Source organism: Penicillium verhagenii, assembly GCF_028828195.1.
Source record: "Penicillium verhagenii strain IBT 33310 chromosome Unknown utg000002l_segment0_segment0, whole genome shotgun sequence".
Lineage (NCBI taxonomy): Eukaryota > Fungi > Ascomycota > Eurotiomycetes > Eurotiales > Aspergillaceae > Penicillium > Penicillium verhagenii.
Genome location: NW_026643166.1, coordinates 2,994,618 through 3,014,258, shown reverse-complemented (window position 1 = coordinate 3,014,258; position 19,641 = coordinate 2,994,618). Strand labels below are relative to the sequence as shown.

Below are 19,641 nucleotides of genomic sequence, written 5' to 3'. Positions count from 1 at the left end.
TGGCGAGAGTGACGAGACCCTGGCAAGACAAGCCTTGAGGCTGATATCAGCCACACCCTTAAAAAGACTTGAAAGAAAACTCTAATCTGGTCCTTTAACCTGCAACCTCTTATACTAGTATGAGTTATAATCACGAAATTTGAAGATTTGTTTAGGAATGAGGACGGGAAATGGACAATGTGCCGATCGCTCCCCAACATTTTACACATATTTCTTACTCCATACAGTACTCCATGTACTCCATAAATTCCCCCAGTGGGGAATCTCGGGACTTGTCCGTTTGGGGGAAATTTGGGCCTGAGGCAGGGAGTTACATAATAAGTGAATGACATAACATTCATAATAACATTCATAATGTTCTGTTCCTGGCAAACCAAAGTCATTTCACATGACAAAATAGGAAGGTAGTCAGATAATGTCCATGTGCGACTGTATGATTGTTGAATCGTGATATTCCACAAAATGTCCGACCGCGTGTCCTGGGCAGGGGTTTGACCAACATTTCCCGTGTAATTCTGGGTCCATCTGGGTCCCCGGGTAAATGGCCCCCGTATAAGTAATGCATCTGGCCCGCATATGGGGTCATTCCAGATCAGACCATTTTATCCAGCTGTTGGGAAAATTATTATAGAGAAATATTCTGAATTCAAATGTTAGAAACCACAGTTTCAATGGCTAAACAGCTTGAGAGATCTGGAGATGAGAACTGCAGAATTGTATGTTGAAAGTACCGTGGTGGCTATGACATCACATGCCCACTTTGCGAGTGCAGCACTTGAGTGTGTAGAATTTCCGACTTGTCGATTCATCCTACACGAACAATTGTTGAAATACATTAGGGGAAAACACGTTGCGACCGTATATGTCTGACTATGTACACAAATTTCCATGGTGGCTTATCAGTTTGAGCGCCAACTTCAACCTGGGTGGGTCTGAATCCAAGCTCTCGACAAATCATGCATGTTCGCATTCAAGTTACTCTTTACGGAGTATACTTGTCCCGTATTCGTAACCGGTTTCCAACATTTGAACATCCAAAATTTGGAATGTTTACTGTACGGTACTATTTACTTGTACATACTATGGCAGCATGCATCAACAAATCCAAGGCCTCGACATGCACATGTGGCATAGCTTCTCGGCTGCAAGCCAACATTTGAATCCTCAAAGTGGTGCTCAACATTTGAAAGATAGCGCCGCCAACTTTAGAGAGACGGAAAGGCAAAACCAACATTCAGCCCTAGTGAAATAGAGACGATCGCACCTTTTGCCAAAATCCCTTGCCGCTGGAATCATTCTTTTTCACAACTCCAATGCAAAGTGCGTCGCCGTGTTGGTCCATGATATACGGTCTGTGGTATTTGAGGAATTTCTTCGTTGCATCTGAGCCTGCCTCTTTGAGAAGGACTGAAGCGCTTGAGTCAATAAATGAGCGGAAAGAGCAAAACTGTGTGTAAATTTTCGAACACACCTTTTTTACCACCCGGGTGTGTGTCCGCGTAGGTTGTCAGGTCGAAGACCTTGTCATTAATAATCACCCATAGGTCACCCTCCTTGTTATGGCTCGCGATTTCCTCTGATGTATACAACCGCTGTGGATCTTGTTGCACCGAATCTGCTGTAGACATCTCCTTTTGAACTTGCATTGGGCATTTGGAGGAGGGGAACACCTGGGCAAGATCAAATTTTCTCCCTTTCCATATGTGACTGCTTAAGTGAACTTGGGATTTTTGTATCGTGGATTTTTCTATGCAAAATGAAATCTACGTTGTCGGAGGGTGAGATATAACGCATGTTCCTTTTATGCCCAGCGTTGACGGCCCGAAGGGTGTGACCATGTGGCTTGCTGGCTTGCGGACCGAGGAAGAGCTGAGGAGGGGCTCCAGATGCGCTAGCCGAAATTAGAAAAGAGCTAGCGAGGAGCGATCGCGAAAAGTGCAAAACAAAATTCCAATAAACCAGGGAAACCATTAAAAATTGACTGGACGAAGGCTGGTACATGTCTATCTGACTGTGATACCAATTCTCTAATCGCACCCTGATTCGCGCCTCACTCAACACAGGTTAAAGTGACATTCAGAGAGGTATCAGCGTCACTTCCTCCATTTTCCAGCAATGCGAATGTGTAATCGCCCAGTTCCACAGTCCATTCATATTTTCGATCCAAGATGGGAAGATATCGGCTCACTTCCAATTCCAAAGAAACTTCAACCGACTCCCCAGCCGACAAATACACCCGTGTGAAGGCGACAAGCTGTTTCACGGGGCGAACAATTGAAGACACACGACCGAGGAGGTAAACTTGCGGGACATAGCTTCCCGCAACACTGCCAGAATTGGTCACTTCCACTAGGAACGTAATGTTTGACTTGCTTCCAAATTTCAAATCACCCTGCGTCCCCTCATTGCCGTCAACTGTGGAGCGGAAATTTGTTGTTGTGAAGTTTGTGTATGATAAGCCGTAGCCAAAGGGATACTAATCAATATTAATTTTGATTTCGGATAAGACACAAAAAACGAAACTCACCAAGGACTGGTACGGAGTATCTGTATAGTCTCGAGGAAATGATGGTTTGTAGCTAGAAGAGTCAGCAGATGAATAAGCCGTCAACTATCAGGATCACATCTTTACTTATAAAAAGCGGGCAAAGTCCCGGCGCTGTAAGGAACGCTGATGGGAACTCTGCCACCAGGATTGATAGTACCAAACAGGACATCGGAGATGGCTTGCCCACCAGACTGCCCTGGGAAAAACTAGAATTTGTTAGTGACATTCTAGCAGAGCCAATAACCTTTTTTTAACTAACTGTGTTCAAGACGGCCGCTGATTTATTGTAATACTCCGGAACGGCAAAAGGTCGACCTCCTTGTAATATGAGAACAACTGGTTTTCCAACCGCATAAATTGCATCCGCAAGCAAGGCTAGTTAATAATTAGCAATTTGCGCAGTTTTCCCGTGCGTTTAGACAAGAGTGTACTTTGGTTTGGAGAGAATCCCAGAGTTGCACGGTCACCAGACTCGCCATCGCTATTCCAATTAGCACCAAGAGTTAGAATAACGACATCCGACTTTTGAGCAACATCGACAGCCTATTTCAATCGCAATTTTAGCCCATTGTGGTTGATTTCCGAAGGGCGAATTGCCTACCTGGTCCAGAGCATGGATGGCATCGACGAGATTCCAAAACAGTATGACCTGTGCATTAAGAGAGTTGGCGTTTTCGAATTTCTGCACATAATTCCAGGTTTGGTACTCGAGCTTGATGTGATGCTTGGCACCCTTTTTAAAGAGAAAGACCTCTGAGCCCGGTGGCGCGATTGTTCCGTTGACCGAAGTGTAAGAAATGCCTGGTATGTTTGAAAGAATATTGCCGGCTGTGGTGGGTTCAACGTTAACATGAAGGTTACCATCAATGTATAACTTGGCAGAGGTATTTGCATAAACAGCGACGCCAAGCCAGCCGTTTGTCGCTGTCTCAACAGGTACTTCGAGTTCACCTTCCCAGATCACACTGAAGTTGTTTGAGGGGAGGCCTTCAGGTGGATACAGACCCCAGTCAAGGCTAGGAGTCTCCAGCTTTTGTACTCTTGGATCGGTGAAGTTGATATCTGCAAAATAGGTCGCCATCAAACCATTAGAGGTACCATTCCCAGACAGTAGATATGGCGGTATATTGTATTGCCCATTGTAGCTCCAAGAATTGGCCCCCCAACTCGTGAGAAGCTCAGTATCAGGGAAGTTAGTTGCCAGGTGCTCGGTGATACCTTGGCGGATTGTGCTAGCATTTCTGACTGGGTAGCCGCCGAATTGACCAGAATAATCACCATAATTGAATGTGTCACTGAAAGGTCCTATCAAAGCGATTGTGCTGATTTGCTGTTCGTCAACCTGTAAAGGTAGAGTTGAATTGTTATTCTCGAGAAGAACTATGCTCTTCTGGGCCGCCTCCAGTGTAAGAGGCACGTGTGAGGCAGTGATTGCCTGTGAGTCAATCCCGTCTGCGATATATGGGTCATCAAAGAGATTCAAATCATACTTCACGCCCAGCACACGCTTGGCCAGCGACTGCAATTGCGATAGCTCAGTCGTCCCATTAGAAACCAAAGCAGCAGTTGCCTATATAATTGGAGTCAGCTAACTTAGATGATTCTGTTTGGCGGAAAAAGCATACCTCGACATATTCGCTCAAGGGAAAATCATAATATTGAATCATTCCCCCAGCGTTGTGCCACTGAGCAATGGTATCCGCCACTGAGCTAGTGACTAGATGTGTGTATAACAGCTCAGAAAGCCCTGGTAAGGTAAACTGTTAATTCATGGGTACCTCAACCAAGTGAACAAATATAAGAGCACGGTATATTGTATCTGGGGAGATGACGAACCTGTGTCATCTGCAGTGATAAAGCCTGTGAAGTACTAGTCAGTGCCGTGTCGAGCTGAATCTTCATACTAAATTGAACCAACGCACCATCGTAACCCCAGTCTTCTAAAGCTTGATAGAGCAGGGGATTCACTGAACAAGGAACATCGTCAAACTCGCTGTATGCCCTTTTTAAACAGTGAGAGTCGATCTGCGGGGTTTGATAGTCTGGTGACTTACATCATAACACCCTTCACTCCACCCAGCTCCACGGCTGCTTTAAAGGGAACCAGCATCTCCTGTAGAACTTCGCGTGTTCCGTAACCCATAAAAGGGGCCGCATTGTGGCCTCCCTGAGGGCTGCCATGGGCTGCGAAATGCTGATGAAAAGCGCAGAATTAGAAAAAATACAGAGAATGGGTCAAAATCCTCAGTAAGCTGGTAATGCCACAAACCTTCATCACGGGAATGACAGCATCAGAGGCTGACCACGTGCTATTTTTTGATAAACCAGAGGCAAATGCAACACCCATGTGAGAGGTGAGTACCATATCCTCGCCCCAATCCTCTGCAATTTCAATCGACCACGTCAGATATTTTCCAATTTTTTTGGTTTTAACATGACCGTGGAATCGTAGTCGTAAACTAACCTTGCACTCTACCCCAGCGCGGCTCTTTCGCAAGATCAAGCACCGGGGCAAAACACGCATGAATGCCAATCGATCGTGCCTCAGTAGCAATGGCTCGACCGATGCGATGCACTAGGTCAGTGTCAAATGATGCTGCCATACCAATTACTTGAGGGAACATTGATTGTTTGAAAGATCCCACTCCGTGCAAACACTCCCCCGTCTGCATAAAGGGTATCTTCTTGTTAGATTTTTCGGCGTTGAGCTTTTGCATATCGTTGTATTGCGACTTGTTTGTAGGATACCAGTCATGCATTATACCGATAGAGGCCCCTGGAGCTGGCTGCATTGCCAGGTCTGGAAATCATGGTGAGTTGTGTGCACCTTAATCGGACTCGAGTGATGGCTTTCATACCATACAGAGCATTGTCTGAGTTTGGTCCGATTATGTTATCCGCAAACATCAGATGCATTTGCAGTACTGGTCAAGTTTTGTTTGTCTGTTAGTGGTGACTTTCAGAATTTGTGGGGTTTATCGGGAGAGTGTTGGATGTGCAGGAACTTACCAAGCTCTGGGATGGTCATGTTCGTCACCAACCCATCAATAAAAGCGGACTTTTTTGCATCCCATGATGAATTTTCCGTTGAGCTTGGAACATGCTTTGTATTGAATGACTGAGTGGGCTCTGTGTTGCCCATCGAAATCAATGAAAATACGAATAGCACGTGCAGAATAGCACTTTGGTGTATGGGGTTAAGCATAATCATGGTCGTTGTTTTTCTACCCCATTGGCAGCATAAACCTATAAAGATTATGTGATTGTAGTATAATTAATGGAACTCAGACATAGATCGAGAAGTCCAATCTATTTAAGACGAAGAGAAAATAGCCTAAATTGAAGTGTTATTATCAGTAGTGGGGCTGGATGTCACAGAAGGTGTTGGCCATGCTGCGTTAGAGTAACCGTCGTATTGGGGAATCGAGTTCTCCTCAGTAGTGAGCAGCATGATTGATTAGACATAATACTATAGACCTGGTCTATCGCTGAATTTGGCAATGATACGCAGAAATAACAAGCATGCTAGACAACTAGCCACAGCAAGTGCGGGGAAGGGAAGCGGGGATATCTTCACGCTGTCTTGAGTCCTCAGATTGATAAACGATTTGAGATTGGAGCAAAGGGAAGCGGTTTGAACGTTGATCTTTTCAAAAAACACCTAGTATTGATTGAAGTGGGAGACATCTGCGAACCAATTAGCCCCTACGAACATTTGAACCAAGTTCGTGACTAGGAGTAGTGGAAGACAAAGAAGGAGGACAAAGGGGTGGCTGGGGTTAATTGATTATGGTGCTTACGGGAGTAAATTAAAGTGGGTAAATTCTTTTGATGGAACGGATTATAGTTGTAACTGTCAACTAACTAAACTAAACTACGGTATGTAGTAACATTGAATAGACGAGTAGTAGAGGGCTGGGAAACCTCTATATCCTCCTTAACTTTTGACCAAGATGAAATAAAGCGTCTCAAGCCCGGTGGTTGACAACCAAAGCGTCGCCATATTCACTGACATCGTATCCATTCTCCTCCAGGTATGCCTTGAACCGAGCATCCTCCGTCTCAAGCTCGCGTGACATGTCTGGGATCAAGTACCATGCAATTATTCCTCCCACGATTGTGAAGGCCGACCCGATGAGGAACACTGCCTGTTGACCCTTTTGATCGGTAGAGAACGAGGCTTGAATGGGGGTAAAAACTTGGGTACCAATAGCTCCCCCTGCCTTTCCGACGGCAGCCGCAAACCCGAGAAAGTGACCGCGCAAGGGAGTAGGGAAGGACTCCGAAGCGCACAGGAAGGTAGCAACGCCCGGACCCATCTCGCCAAGGGCTTGGAAGATGCCGTACATCACAACGAACAGAGGAAAGACAGTCTGGATAGGCGTAAGGGCACCACCCAAAATGAAACCCCAAATTCCCCATAGGAAGAAGCCTAAAGTCATTGTTTGTTTGCGGCCAATACGGTCCATCAAAAAGCCACCAAGGATACATCCAGGGAGATAGAAACAATTGATCACCGTCTATGAATATCATGTTAGCCTGTGAGCATGAAGATTGCAGAAATTGGTACGACATACACCATATCCGATGTTTTGAGTGGTTGTGTTGGTGGTCATCAACTGTGACACGATTGTCGAGGAGAAAATACCGAACGGGTAGGTGACAAAGTCATAGCAGAACCAAGCCAGTGCTAGAGATAATGGATCAATTAAACCGTTTGGGCAGCGTGATTAGATTGAGACGTACAAGTTCCAAGCATAGGTTTCCAATAGCGCTTCAAAACCAACATGTATGGGTAGCGGGATTTGATGGAATGCTTTTGGTACTGGGTAGAGTTGAGCATGCGAACCCGGAAGAAACAGATCACAACAGGCAACTGTCTCAGTCAGTATATGCTCGTAGCAATGGAGAGGAACCTTGTAACGAACCACGAAACCAAGACCGAAGCAGATCCTCCAGACACCCTCAGAGGATCTTTGGCCATAGCATGCTAGGACGATCACAGCAACCACACCCGCCACAACGAATCCCTACATGATGATTAGTAGCTGTTATGCACTTTCTGAAACACGTCTGCTCTGCAACATACAAAATCAATAGCCAAGTCAGTTGTGACTGCGACGATCATTCCTCGGCGGCGGCGCAACTTTGCAGTCTCATCGGCGGCTTCAGTGGCACTGGTTGCACAGACGGGATATTCACCACCAGCGCCGAATCCGGCAATACCGCGCGACACGATCATCATCCAGAACATGCTGTGAGCGTTCATGTTAGCTTGGATTCTTGTTCATGTACTTATCTCGGAGTCATACCCAAGCTGCGTGTTGCCGTGGGCGGCTGTCGCCAGTACCACACCAAGAACCAAGAATAAAGTAGCCGCAATGATGCCAGTGCGGCGACCAACGCGGTCAATCAGAACCCCAAAGAAGAGCATTCCAAATATTTCTCCAATGAGGTAAGAATTCGACAGACGGGACTTGATTGTCTTGGACATGGCATCCTTGTAACTGTGATTCACCGGATTAGTTGTTGCGTTGTAGAGCCGTGTTGTTGATACTTACAGATCGCTGAACAAACTTTCCATGTAGCCAACTAGAGGAAGATTAGAATTCGAAAGCAGACAAGTGTCAAAGATGACATACTGATCTGCGCATTGTAGCCATCGCTGAAAAGGGCCGAGCCGGAGATAACGGCATTGAGGACGCTGGACGACTTCTTCTTGGGCTCGGACTCCAGCGTCCACGAATCGTTCTGGATGTGGATATCCTCTTTTTTCACCATCACGGAATCGGCGGGAGAGTTCTCCATTTTGATGGTTCGCACGAGCGTTGTAGACCTGTCGGTAGAGCCGAAGGCAGCCAATGCAGGTACGGAGACTCGACAGGGGGGAGTGAACGCAGAGACTTGGAAGGTGAAAGAGTTGTGGAAGAGGGAAAAGGATAGGGAAGTGGGAAAGACGAAGGAGAGATGAACCAAGTCTTAAGACGTAAATCTATATCACACGTTATGGATCTAACGTACTGTGCTCCGTGTATCTCAAATAGTCATTGATGCAACTTGACGTGTGTTTCTTCCGATTGGAGACCCAATGAGAAGCTTCCTTGCAGACACGAGTAGATCCGATCATGACCGTCGGTAGGAAGTGCGGTGGGAAATAAACACAGGGTCCATTGGAAACATTGGAAACATTGGAAACATGGGCTCAAGGGGTCCGAGCTTTCCCTTGTAGATCAGCGCTGCTTAGGTTACGCCCAAATGTCGTAAATACCGTGTAATTGACAGTAAAATAACAGGCGATAACGAAGGCTGTATATCGAACCAATAGGAAGCGGGGAGGTGGCACCTTCCGATAACACTTGTTGGCCAATCATTGCAAGCACCTGGACATCTCGCGGTCTCTGATTGGTCAGCTGTCCAACGTAACAATCCGACCTCCCACGTGTCTTTAAATCGACTCTTCAACTGCATCGGATCTGGCTCCTGGTGGCTTCTTAGTATATGTGGCGCGTAAAAGTGGATTCACATGTGTCAACCTTCGGTGCGAAGCGCGAGGTTTCATTGTATGGGTCCGCTTCCCCCAGGCACACCCGCAGGAAACGGCCTCGGGACCGATGTATATAATCCTTGGTTGTGCACATGTCTTCGTCGCTCATTGCATGTTTCAAGTCCTTCCAATCCATTTTCTTTCTCAGTCAGTGAGAACAGAGCTTCCAACACCCATCATGGATAACTCCCACTATGCCTTGACCCCTTTGCAGCTCCAAAGCTTCAAAGAAAATGGATATCTTCTGGTCCGCGGGTTCTTCTCCGACCCCGAAGCCAAAAGCCTCCAGCAATGGTCACAGGAAGTGCATGGCTTGCCCCGAACCCCCGATGTCCCATGGATGCCATATGAAGAGGTAAACGGGAAAGGCGACCGTGTGCTGTGTCGCACAGAGAACTTTGCAAACTCTCACAGTGGCTTCGATAGCTTCCTGCGCGGTGAACGGGCGATCAGCATGTTGCAACAGCTGGCCAGTGAGGAGATGCTTCTTTTCAAGGAGAAAATCAACTACAAGCTTGCTGGCAGCGGTAAGTCCATTATATCCACCGTCCCGTGGTGATCACAGCTTTGATCTCCATGTGCAATCGAAGAGCTTAATCGTCTGACAACGTCAAAATGTTTGCAGGTGGCTTTGATCCTCACATCGATGCCAACGCCTACACCCACGTCAAGAACATCAAGCACCTCACTATTCTGGCTGCCGTGGACGAGATGACATCTGCAAATGGAGGCTTGGAAGTTGTAAGCGGCAGTCACCAGATGCAGGTTCCACTAGGTGCGGATCGCTGCATTGAACCCGCATGGGTAGAGAACCACACTTGGACTTCGTGTGACCTGCAGCCTGGTACGTGACAGCTAAAAAAGCGAAACCAAGCTTGAGCGATCTGACATGAAAATCAGGTGACATCCTAGTATTCGGCTCCTACTTGGCCCACCGCAGTGGTGCCAATACCAGTACCAAGGATCGACGGGCGATCTACGCGACCTACAACTGCGCTGCAGAGGGGAACCTCCACGATCAGTACTACACTGATCGACGGAATCTGTGGCCTGCAACACACATGCGGAAGGAGGGTGAATCGTACGAAGAGGGACGTGTGCGCTATGCCTTTGGATCGCCGATGTTGACAGTGGATTCGAATGCCGTTTCGGCTGCATGAACTTGAAGAAAAAAGACACCGTAGAAAGCTAGAAGATGCAGGTGTCATTTTAGGCAGTGATAGGCTACAAATACCACACTGGCTCTTGTTTAGTATAGTAAAAGTGACAATTGAATAATTGATTTTATTAGAGCTGTAAAGTGAGGAGAGACCAAACCTCTGCAAATAGACCGACGCCGGGTTGCCACTCGAAGCGCCCGATTGAAAGAGCCAAACCCACTGGCAATGGCGCATAAGCGTGAAATGATGATTAGTGTGAGTTACAATACCAAAAGCTCTCTGTAAATTATTCTGGACCTTGGAATTGTTGAGAAAATATTTCCCATCTCTGAGTCGGTACGAATTCCGTTGAAACTTCCAAGGTCATCTTATTTAAAGGCCCTCCCCCACCCGCCTGCCCTCTATTTTTCTTCTTCCCCCTTCCAACCTCAAAACTACCATCAGCCACAATGATTCCGGCTACTCCATCTACAACAGCTGAGACCTTGATAACCGCACTGGAGCAGTACGGCCAAGGAGACTACATTGGTGAATCCATCAGTCAATTAGAGCACTGTCTACAGGCAGCCAACCAAGCCCACGAAGCAGGTCAGAAACAATGCCTAAGCATGACGTCTGTCCAAGATAAACTAACTTGCAACACATTAGGAGCCCGGGATGAGCTGGTTATCGCAGCCCTTCTGCACGACATCGGCCAGATAATCCCCTTGGAATCTACTAAGGAAGTTCGCATGAACATCCGAGAGAGCAGCGAGAATGTCGGCCGCGTCGGCCACGAAGCTATTGGTGCTGCATATCTTCGATCGTTGGGATTCAGCGAGACGGTCTGCAAGCTGGTGAACAGCCATGTTGCCGCGAAACGGTAAGTGAAGGTATTCCGGCTTTGAAGGTACACGTGTTGATTTATTCGATAGATACCTTACTGCGGTGAATAAAGAGTACTACGATTCTTTGTCCTCTGCGTCGCAAAAGTCGTTGGCTTTCCAGGGGGGTCCTTTCCAAGGAGATGAGCTGCGGGAGTTTGAGGAGGACCCGCTACGGGATGAGATGGTTTCTCTTCGTCTGTGGGACGATAGGGCTAAGTTGGTGGGAGTTGAGGCAGTTACGCCGCGTGCTCGGGCTTACTTGGATATTATTGTTAATCACTTGTCATAGTGATAGAATGTGGATATTGTTGATTGTATATGTTAAAGCAACGCACTACTGGCCCTATATATGTGCTTGAAACTTTGACTTCTCATGATCATGATTCATGAAGCTACACTGTGGAGCCACACTCTAAGGTAGCTCGATCTCCGGTAAACTTTTCATCAGAGACGGCAGCTTCTTCGGCTTTCATAATTTCAAAGTCGCGCTCCGCATGCCAGAAAAATGGACTATCATGTGCAAAAAGGAAATCAAGGTCTTCCAAATGTCTGTTGGCCGTTTCTTAAATTTGGGTTAGCCCAGAAAAATCATCAAAAGAACTAGAAACTCACCGATGTAGAACAGGTAAATCGGCACAAGCATCACCAAGTTCAAGAGGGCGAAGATAATGAAAACCCAATATGAAACGGCATTTATGAGATACGGGACAATCTCATTGATAATACCGCCTGCTAATGAGAATGCCACTGTAGCTACCGCGGTTCCTTTCGCTCTACTAACGAGTGGGAATATCTCGGTCGGATAGACCCAGCTAGAGGATAAAACATATGAGCTTTGTCATCGGACTCAAAATTCCTTGAATGTCTTGAGAATCAACTCACCACGTAGTAAGCCACGTGCTTCCATAGATGAAAGTGTATAGATAAAGCACAGCTGTAACGCCCGCACCACATTGAGCAGATATCGCCGGGTATGTATCTGCTTTGGAAATGACTTCATGAGCCAAGACCCCGCCCACAATTAGCACAACAAACATAGAGGAAGACCCTATTAACATCAGTCGACGACGGCCGAGTCGATCGCAAAGATAGATAGCCAGTGCCAGACTAGCGGTATAGCCGAAAAAGTTCCCGCCAGCAAGCAAGGCAGGCTTATCACCGGTATAACCCGCCAAGGAGAACATCTCCGGCGCATAGGTGGAGATGAAGTCAATGCCAGTGAACTTCTGCATGATTTGAATACCCGCACCCAGCATGATTCTGCGTCTAGTGTGTAATTTGTCCCGTGTAGCGAGTATCTTCCACATTGATGGTGGAGGCTCATTAGCCTCCAGGCGAATTGCTGCCACAATCTCTGCCAATTCGCGCTCAATCTCGGTTTCCTCGGTGTTTATTCGTGCCCTTGCCAGAATCTCCCTTGCTTCGGCTTCCCGACCTATGCGGACTAGGTGACGGGGTGACTCGGGGTAGAATGGGGTCGCGGATAAGATGAAGATGAGGAAGATTAGCTGCAACGCGAGAGGAAATCGCCAGGCGAAGGCAAGGCTCTGCGTCTTGAGACACGCATATTCCGTCCAATAAACCCTGTCATACTGTTAGTCAAGGTTACAATCCCATGAAGCTGTTATCGAAGATAATCAGTGAGTATTTGAGTTGTAGGAAAACCAACATTGTACCTCCAGCAAGAGCCAATGTGAATTGCACGGCCACAAATGCACCTCGGTCGCGAGAGTCTGCCAGCTCAGATGTCCAAATCGGGACAATGGTATTTAAGTGACCACAGCCAATACCCCCAATGATACGTGCAAAGGCCATCCAGGTGAAATTCTGGGCGGATGCTTGGAGTGCACATCCAACAATGGCCCAAATACAGCCAAGCTGTATACATTTCAAGCGACCGATCTCATCCGCCAGACATCCAACCAGGATAGCACCTGAGATAGAAACACCCCAGAATAATCAGCAATCAACTCCTTTAAGTTTTGATTCTTCATTTCCTGTTGGTGTTTTTTTTTTCATACCTATGCCAAATCCCCCGAACCAGACACTGACCAAGCCCCCCACGGCAGCTGAATCACGGGCGGAACCCGAGTCGGTTCCCATGTATCGCAAATAGTCGGAGTTTGTATCGACTTGGCTCATGCACGACGAGTCATATCCAAAGAACATGATTGAAGTTCCTGCTAGCAGTAAGATTGCATTTATCATGGGTCGACCGCGAAGCTTCATGCATCGGCTTGGTGAGTATCCACCAGGGATAAGCTTAGCCCATGATGGCTCCTCTGTGAAAGAAATATGAAGTTGTCAGCAACATGAGCCTTTTCAATAAATTCGAATACATACCACGATATATCTGTGGCTCAAGACCTTCGACGTGTTCAACCTTCGACTTTTCCATTGCATGTATTCCTCTGCAACTCTCGGCGTTTGTCTGGGCGATGTGATGATATATCCAAGTTCATGCGTTTTCCTCGGCTCTCTGCATGAATCGAACGATTTCACACAGTTTACTTCCAAAAGTCCAGTCTCCTGGGCGCAGAAGAAATATTTCAGAGTGGGTTGTGCTATAAATGCGGGGGACAGAACTCCAGGATTCTGACTCCAGAATGATCGGCCTCATCCGGGGTAACTGCATGACGATTGAAAATTGGTATTGCTTGATTCTAAGCGTACAACACATGGAGTCGGAGAGAAAGCCGCAAGCTTAGAATCCGGGGTTATACCGAGCCCTTGGGGGTGAATCCACCCGGGAACGTCATAGCAGTGCTAATGTCAACTACCTTAAAAGTCAGCCGTTGGAATCTTGGAAAAGAAGAGGATCTCACATAGATCTTGATTTTTGTGGTCTGGACGTTTGCTTGCAATTACTCAGACTTGGATTCCGTGTCGCGGTTCGCTTCTCTATAGGGGTGATTGGTCAATAACCTTATGCATCCTTCCGAAAATGGGGGCACGGGGCGTTTATCGACAGGGGCATGGGTTGACAGGTATCATGGACGCGAGTCAAGCGACTCCACCGGCCAGTGTTTGATTTGAATGGAAGTTTTCTTTGAAAGTTGTTACTTTAAGCAACAGGAATCTTTGTTTTTTTTTTTCTCTCCGAAAAACCTGAAAATGCTGGCTGTCGATTTGGTTGCAGTAATTCGCGGTTGAGGCTCTGATGTCATTTCCCAGGTTGTTTAACAGAGGGTCAAAGGTGAATCTCAATTCTTATCTGAGATCTAAAATCTCAGATCGACCATCTGACCTTTGCTCTTTGATCCCGGTCCACCAGAATACAAAATAGAAGACTTGGTCATGTGTCTGGGCCTGACACGGGGAGACAGCAACCGAGGGACCCCGCACGTTTTAACGTCTTACACCAACACCATGACCTCAATCTCATCAGCCAAGCTTAGAACTCGCACCGGCTGTTTACAATGTGAGTTCTCGAGAAAATTAAATCAAGCCTTGAAGGCATGCTAACCAGCTGGTGTAGGTCGGAATCGTCGCAAGAAATGCGATGAACTACGACCCCAATGTGCGGGGTGCAGGCGGAACCAGCTCCAATGCATTTGGCCGTCGAATGAAGAGCGTAAGGATGGACGAATACGCCAACCGCGCTCTACGCAATCGATAAGCTTCGATCAGCACGTGGATGGATTGTCCGGCGTCGGTACTAAGTCTACCTCCCTTGCGGGGCCTACACTTCGCCCGCCAGTTCAGATGCCATCTCCCTTTCAGCTTGAGGAGCATTGTTACCTTTATCGTTATTTTGGATCGGACATACTGCCACGTCTGGTGCGAAGGAACTCGCTTGCCCGATATGCTGATCAATCATACAAGTTGCGCCTCGCCCTGGAATTCCCCCCCTTGATGGGCGCATTGATTTCCACCTCCGCAATGCAACTTGCCTGTGTGTCTGGCAAGTCAATTCACTTTGCTTTAAAAACCTATACACAGACTATCAATGGTCTGCGACAAGCTCTGGATCGAAAGATCGACTTTGTGTCTCATGATGCTCTACTTGCGACCGTCATAACTCTGTCTGTGTTCGAGGTAGGAAAGCCAAATTGCCTTATCTAGCCCTGCGTTGTGAAGGAAGGGGCTTTCGCTAATTTTCAAATAGAGTTTCCGTCCGGATTGTAAACTCAACGTATCTCCTCATGTTAGAGCATCGGCGTTTTTGCTCCAGAAACGTCATGCGAGATGGAAAAGTTGTCCGCAAGCGAGGGCTGTGTTTGACAGGATTTGCGTCGAATCCTTCGTTTACCATGCATCAGTGATGATGGTCTTTGACCCATCCCTTGACTCGCTTTCACAGCCCAGCTTACGGATGCAGTTATTGAGCTACTTTTCAGACCCGGTTCACAGTCAGGGATTCGGTGCTGATAGCCAGCCAATTCTGCACGTGTCCTATCAATGGTTTTTCCTAATTGCCGATGCTACGAAGCTTGCTCGGCTTGCGCGTTCATTAGACGATGCGGAAATTCAAACATGGAAGGAGCTAAACGGAATCACACAGTCGTGTCATACTATTGAAAATCCTCAAGATACATCCGCTCAAGCATGTGAGTTATATAATCAGGTGTTTCGGATTTTGCTCTTGAAGTCAGATCCTGATCTTAGATCAGAGGATCTGGACCGACAGATGGGGAGGTGCGTCGCGCAAGGTACAGAAGTGCTGCCTTTGATCGATAAGACAGAATTCTTTACCAGCGCTCTGGTCTGGTTGTTAGCCATCCTAGGCTCTGTCGCTGTTCTCCCAGACGAGCAATTATCGGTGCGGGACTTTCTTTCGATTATAATTGCATCGTCTTTGGGTGGTCAACCAGCGTGGGTCCTCAAGAGGCTAGAAAACATTTGGTCAATTAGTACTGAAACGCCCTCATTCCGCAATTCTCATCTTTTGAGAGTTCGAGGGTTGCAAGCACTACTTGATGGCTAAAACGAAAGCCTAGTATGTTACAACTATAGCGGCTCGAGCCCAGATGGATTTTTGAAAGATTTTACTCACTTGGGCAGAGTTTATTCACAAGACATATTCGCCAAATTCACACACAACATGATGCTCTATGAATTCTGTCTAATGCAAATTCTGCTAACAGAGAGTGGCACAACAATCTAGTACGCCAGTATGTACATCACTGCGAGCATTGATATACAAGATATCTACAGAAGTCCTCGAGCAAATTGTAGCGGGACTGAGATCGGGACTCCCAGCTTCTTTGCCGCATTTATGACCCACTCCGGCTCGCGAAGGAATTGGCGAGCCATGAGAACCGCATCAGCCTTGGGTTTTTGGCCCGAGAGAATTCCCTCAGTTTCCACGGCTTCATCAGCACCCTGAACAATTCCGCGAGCTGCTTCAGCCTCTGTAATGAAGCCGACGGCTCCCACCAGGGTCGTTTGGCCCGCCTTGCGGATCTCCTTGCGGAGCTGACCCGCAAGATCAATCTGATAATTCGTGTGTGGCTGAAGGTTCTGATCTTTATGATTACCACCAGAGCTGACATCCAAGAGATCGACACCGAATTCTGGTAATAGCTTGGCCAGTTGGGTTGAAGAAGCCATATCCCAACTGCCCGTCTCTGCTGCGACCGGAGTTCCTTCCAGCCATTCAGTAGCACTGATACGAAGGAATAGCGGCATTCCTTCAGGGATGACAGCCCTAATGGCAGTGCACACCTCCCGCACAATTCGAACGCGGTTATCAAAGCTTCCGCCATATTTATCAGTGCGGTGGTTAGTGACCGGGCTCAAGAACTCGTTCAGAAGATATCCATGGGCACCATGGATTTCGATCACGTCAACACCGGCTTCAACAGCCAACTTAGCACTGCGCGCAAAAGCTTGAACAAGATCCTCAACCTCAGCTGTGCTGAGCTCCCGGGGAGCCCAGTACTTGACATCACCAGGGGCCCAGATGTGCTCCTCGCCTCCAGAGGGACCAACCACATTAGTCGGCCATCCTCCAGCATCTTCGTTAGCCCTGATGCTGCTCCTCTTGCCCTCAGACGATAACCAGGGTGCAACAGTGCTGGCCTTGCGACCGGCATGGGCGAGCTGGATACCAACCTTGGCTCCTTGGCTATGAGCGAAATTCGCAACGCGCTGCAATGCCTTGAATTGCTCGGATTCGGTTCCTTCCTGCCATAAGCCGAGATCATTGGGAGAGATTCTGCCATTCGGCTGCACTGCAGTTGCTTCGATGATCACAAGACCAACTCCCTTGGTAGCTAAGTGACCAAGATGCGCGATGTGGAAGTCTGTAGGAGCGCCAACTGCGGGCGAGGATGGATCTGAGTTTGCCGAATAGGTGCACATGGGCGCGACTATCACTCTGTTCTTGAATGTGACATCGCGGATCTGCAATGGGCGGAACAAAGTTGGGGTATTGGGGTCCTGTGGGTTCAGCGCAGCACCGCCATTGTTGGCCGGGGTAAAATAAGGAACACCAGGGGCCTTCAGGACACGAGGCGACTTGACTGCGATAGAACCCATGTTTGAATGCAAGTCAACTTCAAATTGGAGATATTGATATATGCAATTGCAAGGAATAGAGTTAAGGGGAAAGCATATCAATCTCTTCTAAAATTGGTTGGAGAGGGGTATTACCATATTATTAATTCAATGTTGCCATGGGCTGACAAATCTAAATCTCCATCCTTGGATACCGAGGACATTCTGATTCGGCAATTGAGCGCCGTCTCGGGGTGGGGTAGCCGGGAATACGGTTATGTAGAAAGTCCAAATCGACAAAAAAACTTCATCACGTTGACCACGACCACCTTCGAGTCGCAGAGATGCAATGGAAATTAATAAGCGTGGCTGGCCTTATCCCCAGCAAACGAGTAGCTTATCAGCTAGCTGTCTCATCGTGCCGTTGTTGGTTGCGATCCAAAACGCACGGACCTGGCTCATCAGCATGTCTCGGTCGGGCTGATGCTGCAAATTCATTCCAATAGTGAGAAGTGGCCAGCAATAATACTCGGCGAAATAATCCTGCTTTGGCTGCAGCTGTCTTACCGCTGCAATACCCTCTTCCAACAATTCATCCATTGTGTGCTCAGATCCTGTATGCATTGAGGACATGCGATGGAGTAGGATTCGGCAGCCAATTATGTATAGGCGTGGCCCTAATAACCCAAGAATTGATTTATTATGGCTGTTTGTATGGGTGGCCATTATTCTGCCATATGTAGTTGTCGGGTCATCTTCGAGGTCTAGTAGTCCGCCGGGGCTACCTGCTGTGATGTGATTGTTCCACTGGATGAGCTGGTAATCTAGATCCTGGCAAGATTTTAAATGCACAGATCCCAATTTAGATGTTTGGTATAGCCGATATACCATGTAAATGCAGCGGAAGAGCTTTGGCGGAAACCCGAGCACTGGTGAGTCCGCGTGGGAGGAGGAGTCGGAAAGAAAGTGTGGATGAATGGCCTCTTCGGCTAAACAGAAGGCCGTCTCAACTTCCACTTGATGTGCATGCTCATCTTGAAAAGGGAGACTAGTTGCCACATGAAATATAAATGACTCTCGAACCAGTCGGTGCATTGCCTGCTCTATCCCAAATTCTTCGGAGTCGGTTATTTCGCCTCGAGAGCCAATTCGAATAAGCCTTGCAGCGCCCGCAAGGTGGATCTGGACTCCAAAGGATTGATCGGGTTTGGATCGCTGATTGTGATATGTTAGAATTCTCTTCCCCAAAAGTTTGATCATGCGTGCCTACCTCATATATGCAGAGCATCATGATAGTAAGCATCGTGACCATCCAGTGGTCTTGCAAATTTTGATCATTCAAGTTCTTTCGAAGGCCTCCTACCGCCCGAGTGTAGTGATATCGCGCCAACTCGCGAATCGTTAGGTCATGTGTGGGAATCTCAGCTCCACAGCAGGCGAGCAATGCATGCATACAGAATGGATGTTCCAGCGCTAACGTCAAAGTCTGTCTGCTCAAGGTATCTATCACCCGATTATCTGCTGCTGGTCGGATTAGCTCGGGCAGAAATTTCCATTGCAAAAAATGAAACAAATGGCGGCTTTCTGGAGTGATAGCTGGTGAGTATGAAACACGCGGCGAGAAGGATATTCGCGCAAAATTTGATACTTTCGAACAATTGTATTTCCGGAGAACGGATGATTCTTCATCGCCTGGGTCTTTTCGAGAGCTCTTGGGTGATGTAGGGGTTTCTGAAGCCAGCCTCAATGGGCCTGGTGCTTTCAAACAGCATAACAGTTCGTTCGGCCCTTTGCTTATGGCATTACAAGGAGTAACATTTCGTTTGGTTTCACCCGAAGACGTCGTTTGTGGATCAAATGTTTGCCAAACACAGTCAATATTTTGCCTCGTGCAATTCAAGCATTGCAAGCGAGTTTCATCGCACTTTTTCTTTCTTCTTCGACCTGTCACATCATCAATATCCGCCAACTTGCTGCCATAAAATAGTTTAAGAGTGTTCAGATCACGAGATTGAAACAGCTTTTTGATTCTAACTTACATGTTAGACACCCTGTTTTAGTTCGCAAATGCGCTGGTCGACG

At 47.4% G+C, this 19,641-nt stretch overlaps 8 protein-coding genes across 8 annotated transcripts; 3 read left to right on the top strand and 5 right to left on the bottom strand.

The window, feature by feature from the left end:
- Positions 1 to 1,240: 1,240 nt before the first annotated feature.
- On the bottom strand, positions 1,241 to 5,464 carry N7466_001100 (beta-glucosidase; the record flags this gene model as incomplete). The annotated part of the gene is made up of 16 exons (XM_057160498.1): positions 1,241 to 1,407; positions 1,472 to 1,670; positions 1,768 to 1,891; positions 2,055 to 2,476; positions 2,528 to 2,579; positions 2,633 to 2,754; positions 2,808 to 2,923; positions 2,980 to 3,091; positions 3,150 to 4,118; positions 4,174 to 4,265; positions 4,385 to 4,408; positions 4,471 to 4,550; positions 4,603 to 4,742; positions 4,818 to 4,930; positions 5,013 to 5,348; positions 5,407 to 5,464. 16 exons carry the CDS (start codon positions 5,462 to 5,464, stop codon positions 1,241 to 1,243), a joined length of 3,126 nt encoding a protein of 1,041 aa, XP_057026746.1.
- Positions 5,465 to 6,516: 1,052 nt separating this feature from the next.
- N7466_001099 (uncharacterized protein) lies at positions 6,517 to 8,356 on the bottom strand (the record flags this gene model as incomplete). Its single annotated transcript, XM_057160497.1, has 8 exons — positions 6,517 to 7,068; positions 7,126 to 7,238; positions 7,295 to 7,424; positions 7,477 to 7,578; positions 7,638 to 7,803; positions 7,861 to 8,055; positions 8,110 to 8,140; positions 8,191 to 8,356. 8 exons carry the CDS (start codon positions 8,354 to 8,356, stop codon positions 6,517 to 6,519), a joined length of 1,455 nt encoding a protein of 484 aa, XP_057026745.1.
- A 914-nt stretch (positions 8,357 to 9,270) lies between these two features.
- On the top strand, positions 9,271 to 10,252 carry N7466_001098 (phytanoyl-CoA dioxygenase family protein; the record flags this gene model as incomplete). Its single annotated transcript, XM_057160496.1, has 3 exons — positions 9,271 to 9,619; positions 9,718 to 9,936; positions 9,993 to 10,252. 3 exons carry the CDS (start codon positions 9,271 to 9,273, stop codon positions 10,250 to 10,252), a joined length of 828 nt encoding a protein of 275 aa, XP_057026744.1.
- A 449-nt stretch (positions 10,253 to 10,701) lies between these two features.
- N7466_001097 (HD domain-containing protein) lies at positions 10,702 to 11,407 on the top strand (the record flags this gene model as incomplete). Its single annotated transcript, XM_057160495.1, has 3 exons — positions 10,702 to 10,840; positions 10,901 to 11,114; positions 11,167 to 11,407. The coding sequence occupies 3 exons, from the start codon at positions 10,702 to 10,704 to the stop codon at positions 11,405 to 11,407; spliced, it is 594 nt and encodes a 197-aa protein (XP_057026743.1).
- Positions 11,408 to 11,510: 103 nt separating this feature from the next.
- N7466_001096 (uncharacterized protein) lies at positions 11,511 to 13,516 on the bottom strand (the record flags this gene model as incomplete). The annotated part of the gene is made up of 6 exons (XM_057160494.1): positions 11,511 to 11,680; positions 11,731 to 11,930; positions 12,001 to 12,702; positions 12,788 to 12,996; positions 13,171 to 13,400; positions 13,462 to 13,516. The coding sequence occupies 6 exons, from the start codon at positions 13,514 to 13,516 to the stop codon at positions 11,511 to 11,513; spliced, it is 1,566 nt and encodes a 521-aa protein (XP_057026742.1).
- A 971-nt stretch (positions 13,517 to 14,487) lies between these two features.
- N7466_001095 (Zn(II)2Cys6 transcription factor domain-containing protein) lies at positions 14,488 to 15,183 on the top strand (the record flags this gene model as incomplete). The annotated part of the gene is made up of 2 exons (XM_057160493.1): positions 14,488 to 14,539; positions 14,597 to 15,183. The coding sequence occupies 2 exons, from the start codon at positions 14,488 to 14,490 to the stop codon at positions 15,181 to 15,183; spliced, it is 639 nt and encodes a 212-aa protein (XP_057026741.1).
- A 1,086-nt stretch (positions 15,184 to 16,269) lies between these two features.
- On the bottom strand, positions 16,270 to 17,601 carry N7466_001094 (NADH:flavin oxidoreductase/NADH oxidase; the record flags this gene model as incomplete). Its single annotated transcript, XM_057160492.1, has 1 exon — positions 16,270 to 17,601. One exon carries the CDS (start codon positions 17,599 to 17,601, stop codon positions 16,270 to 16,272), a length of 1,332 nt encoding a protein of 443 aa, XP_057026740.1.
- Positions 17,602 to 17,934: 333 nt separating this feature from the next.
- N7466_001093 (uncharacterized protein) lies at positions 17,935 to 18,159 on the bottom strand (the record flags this gene model as incomplete). Its single annotated transcript, XM_057160491.1, has 1 exon — positions 17,935 to 18,159. The coding sequence occupies one exon, from the start codon at positions 18,157 to 18,159 to the stop codon at positions 17,935 to 17,937; it is 225 nt and encodes a 74-aa protein (XP_057026739.1).
- Positions 18,160 to 19,641: the final 1,482 nt, after the last annotated feature.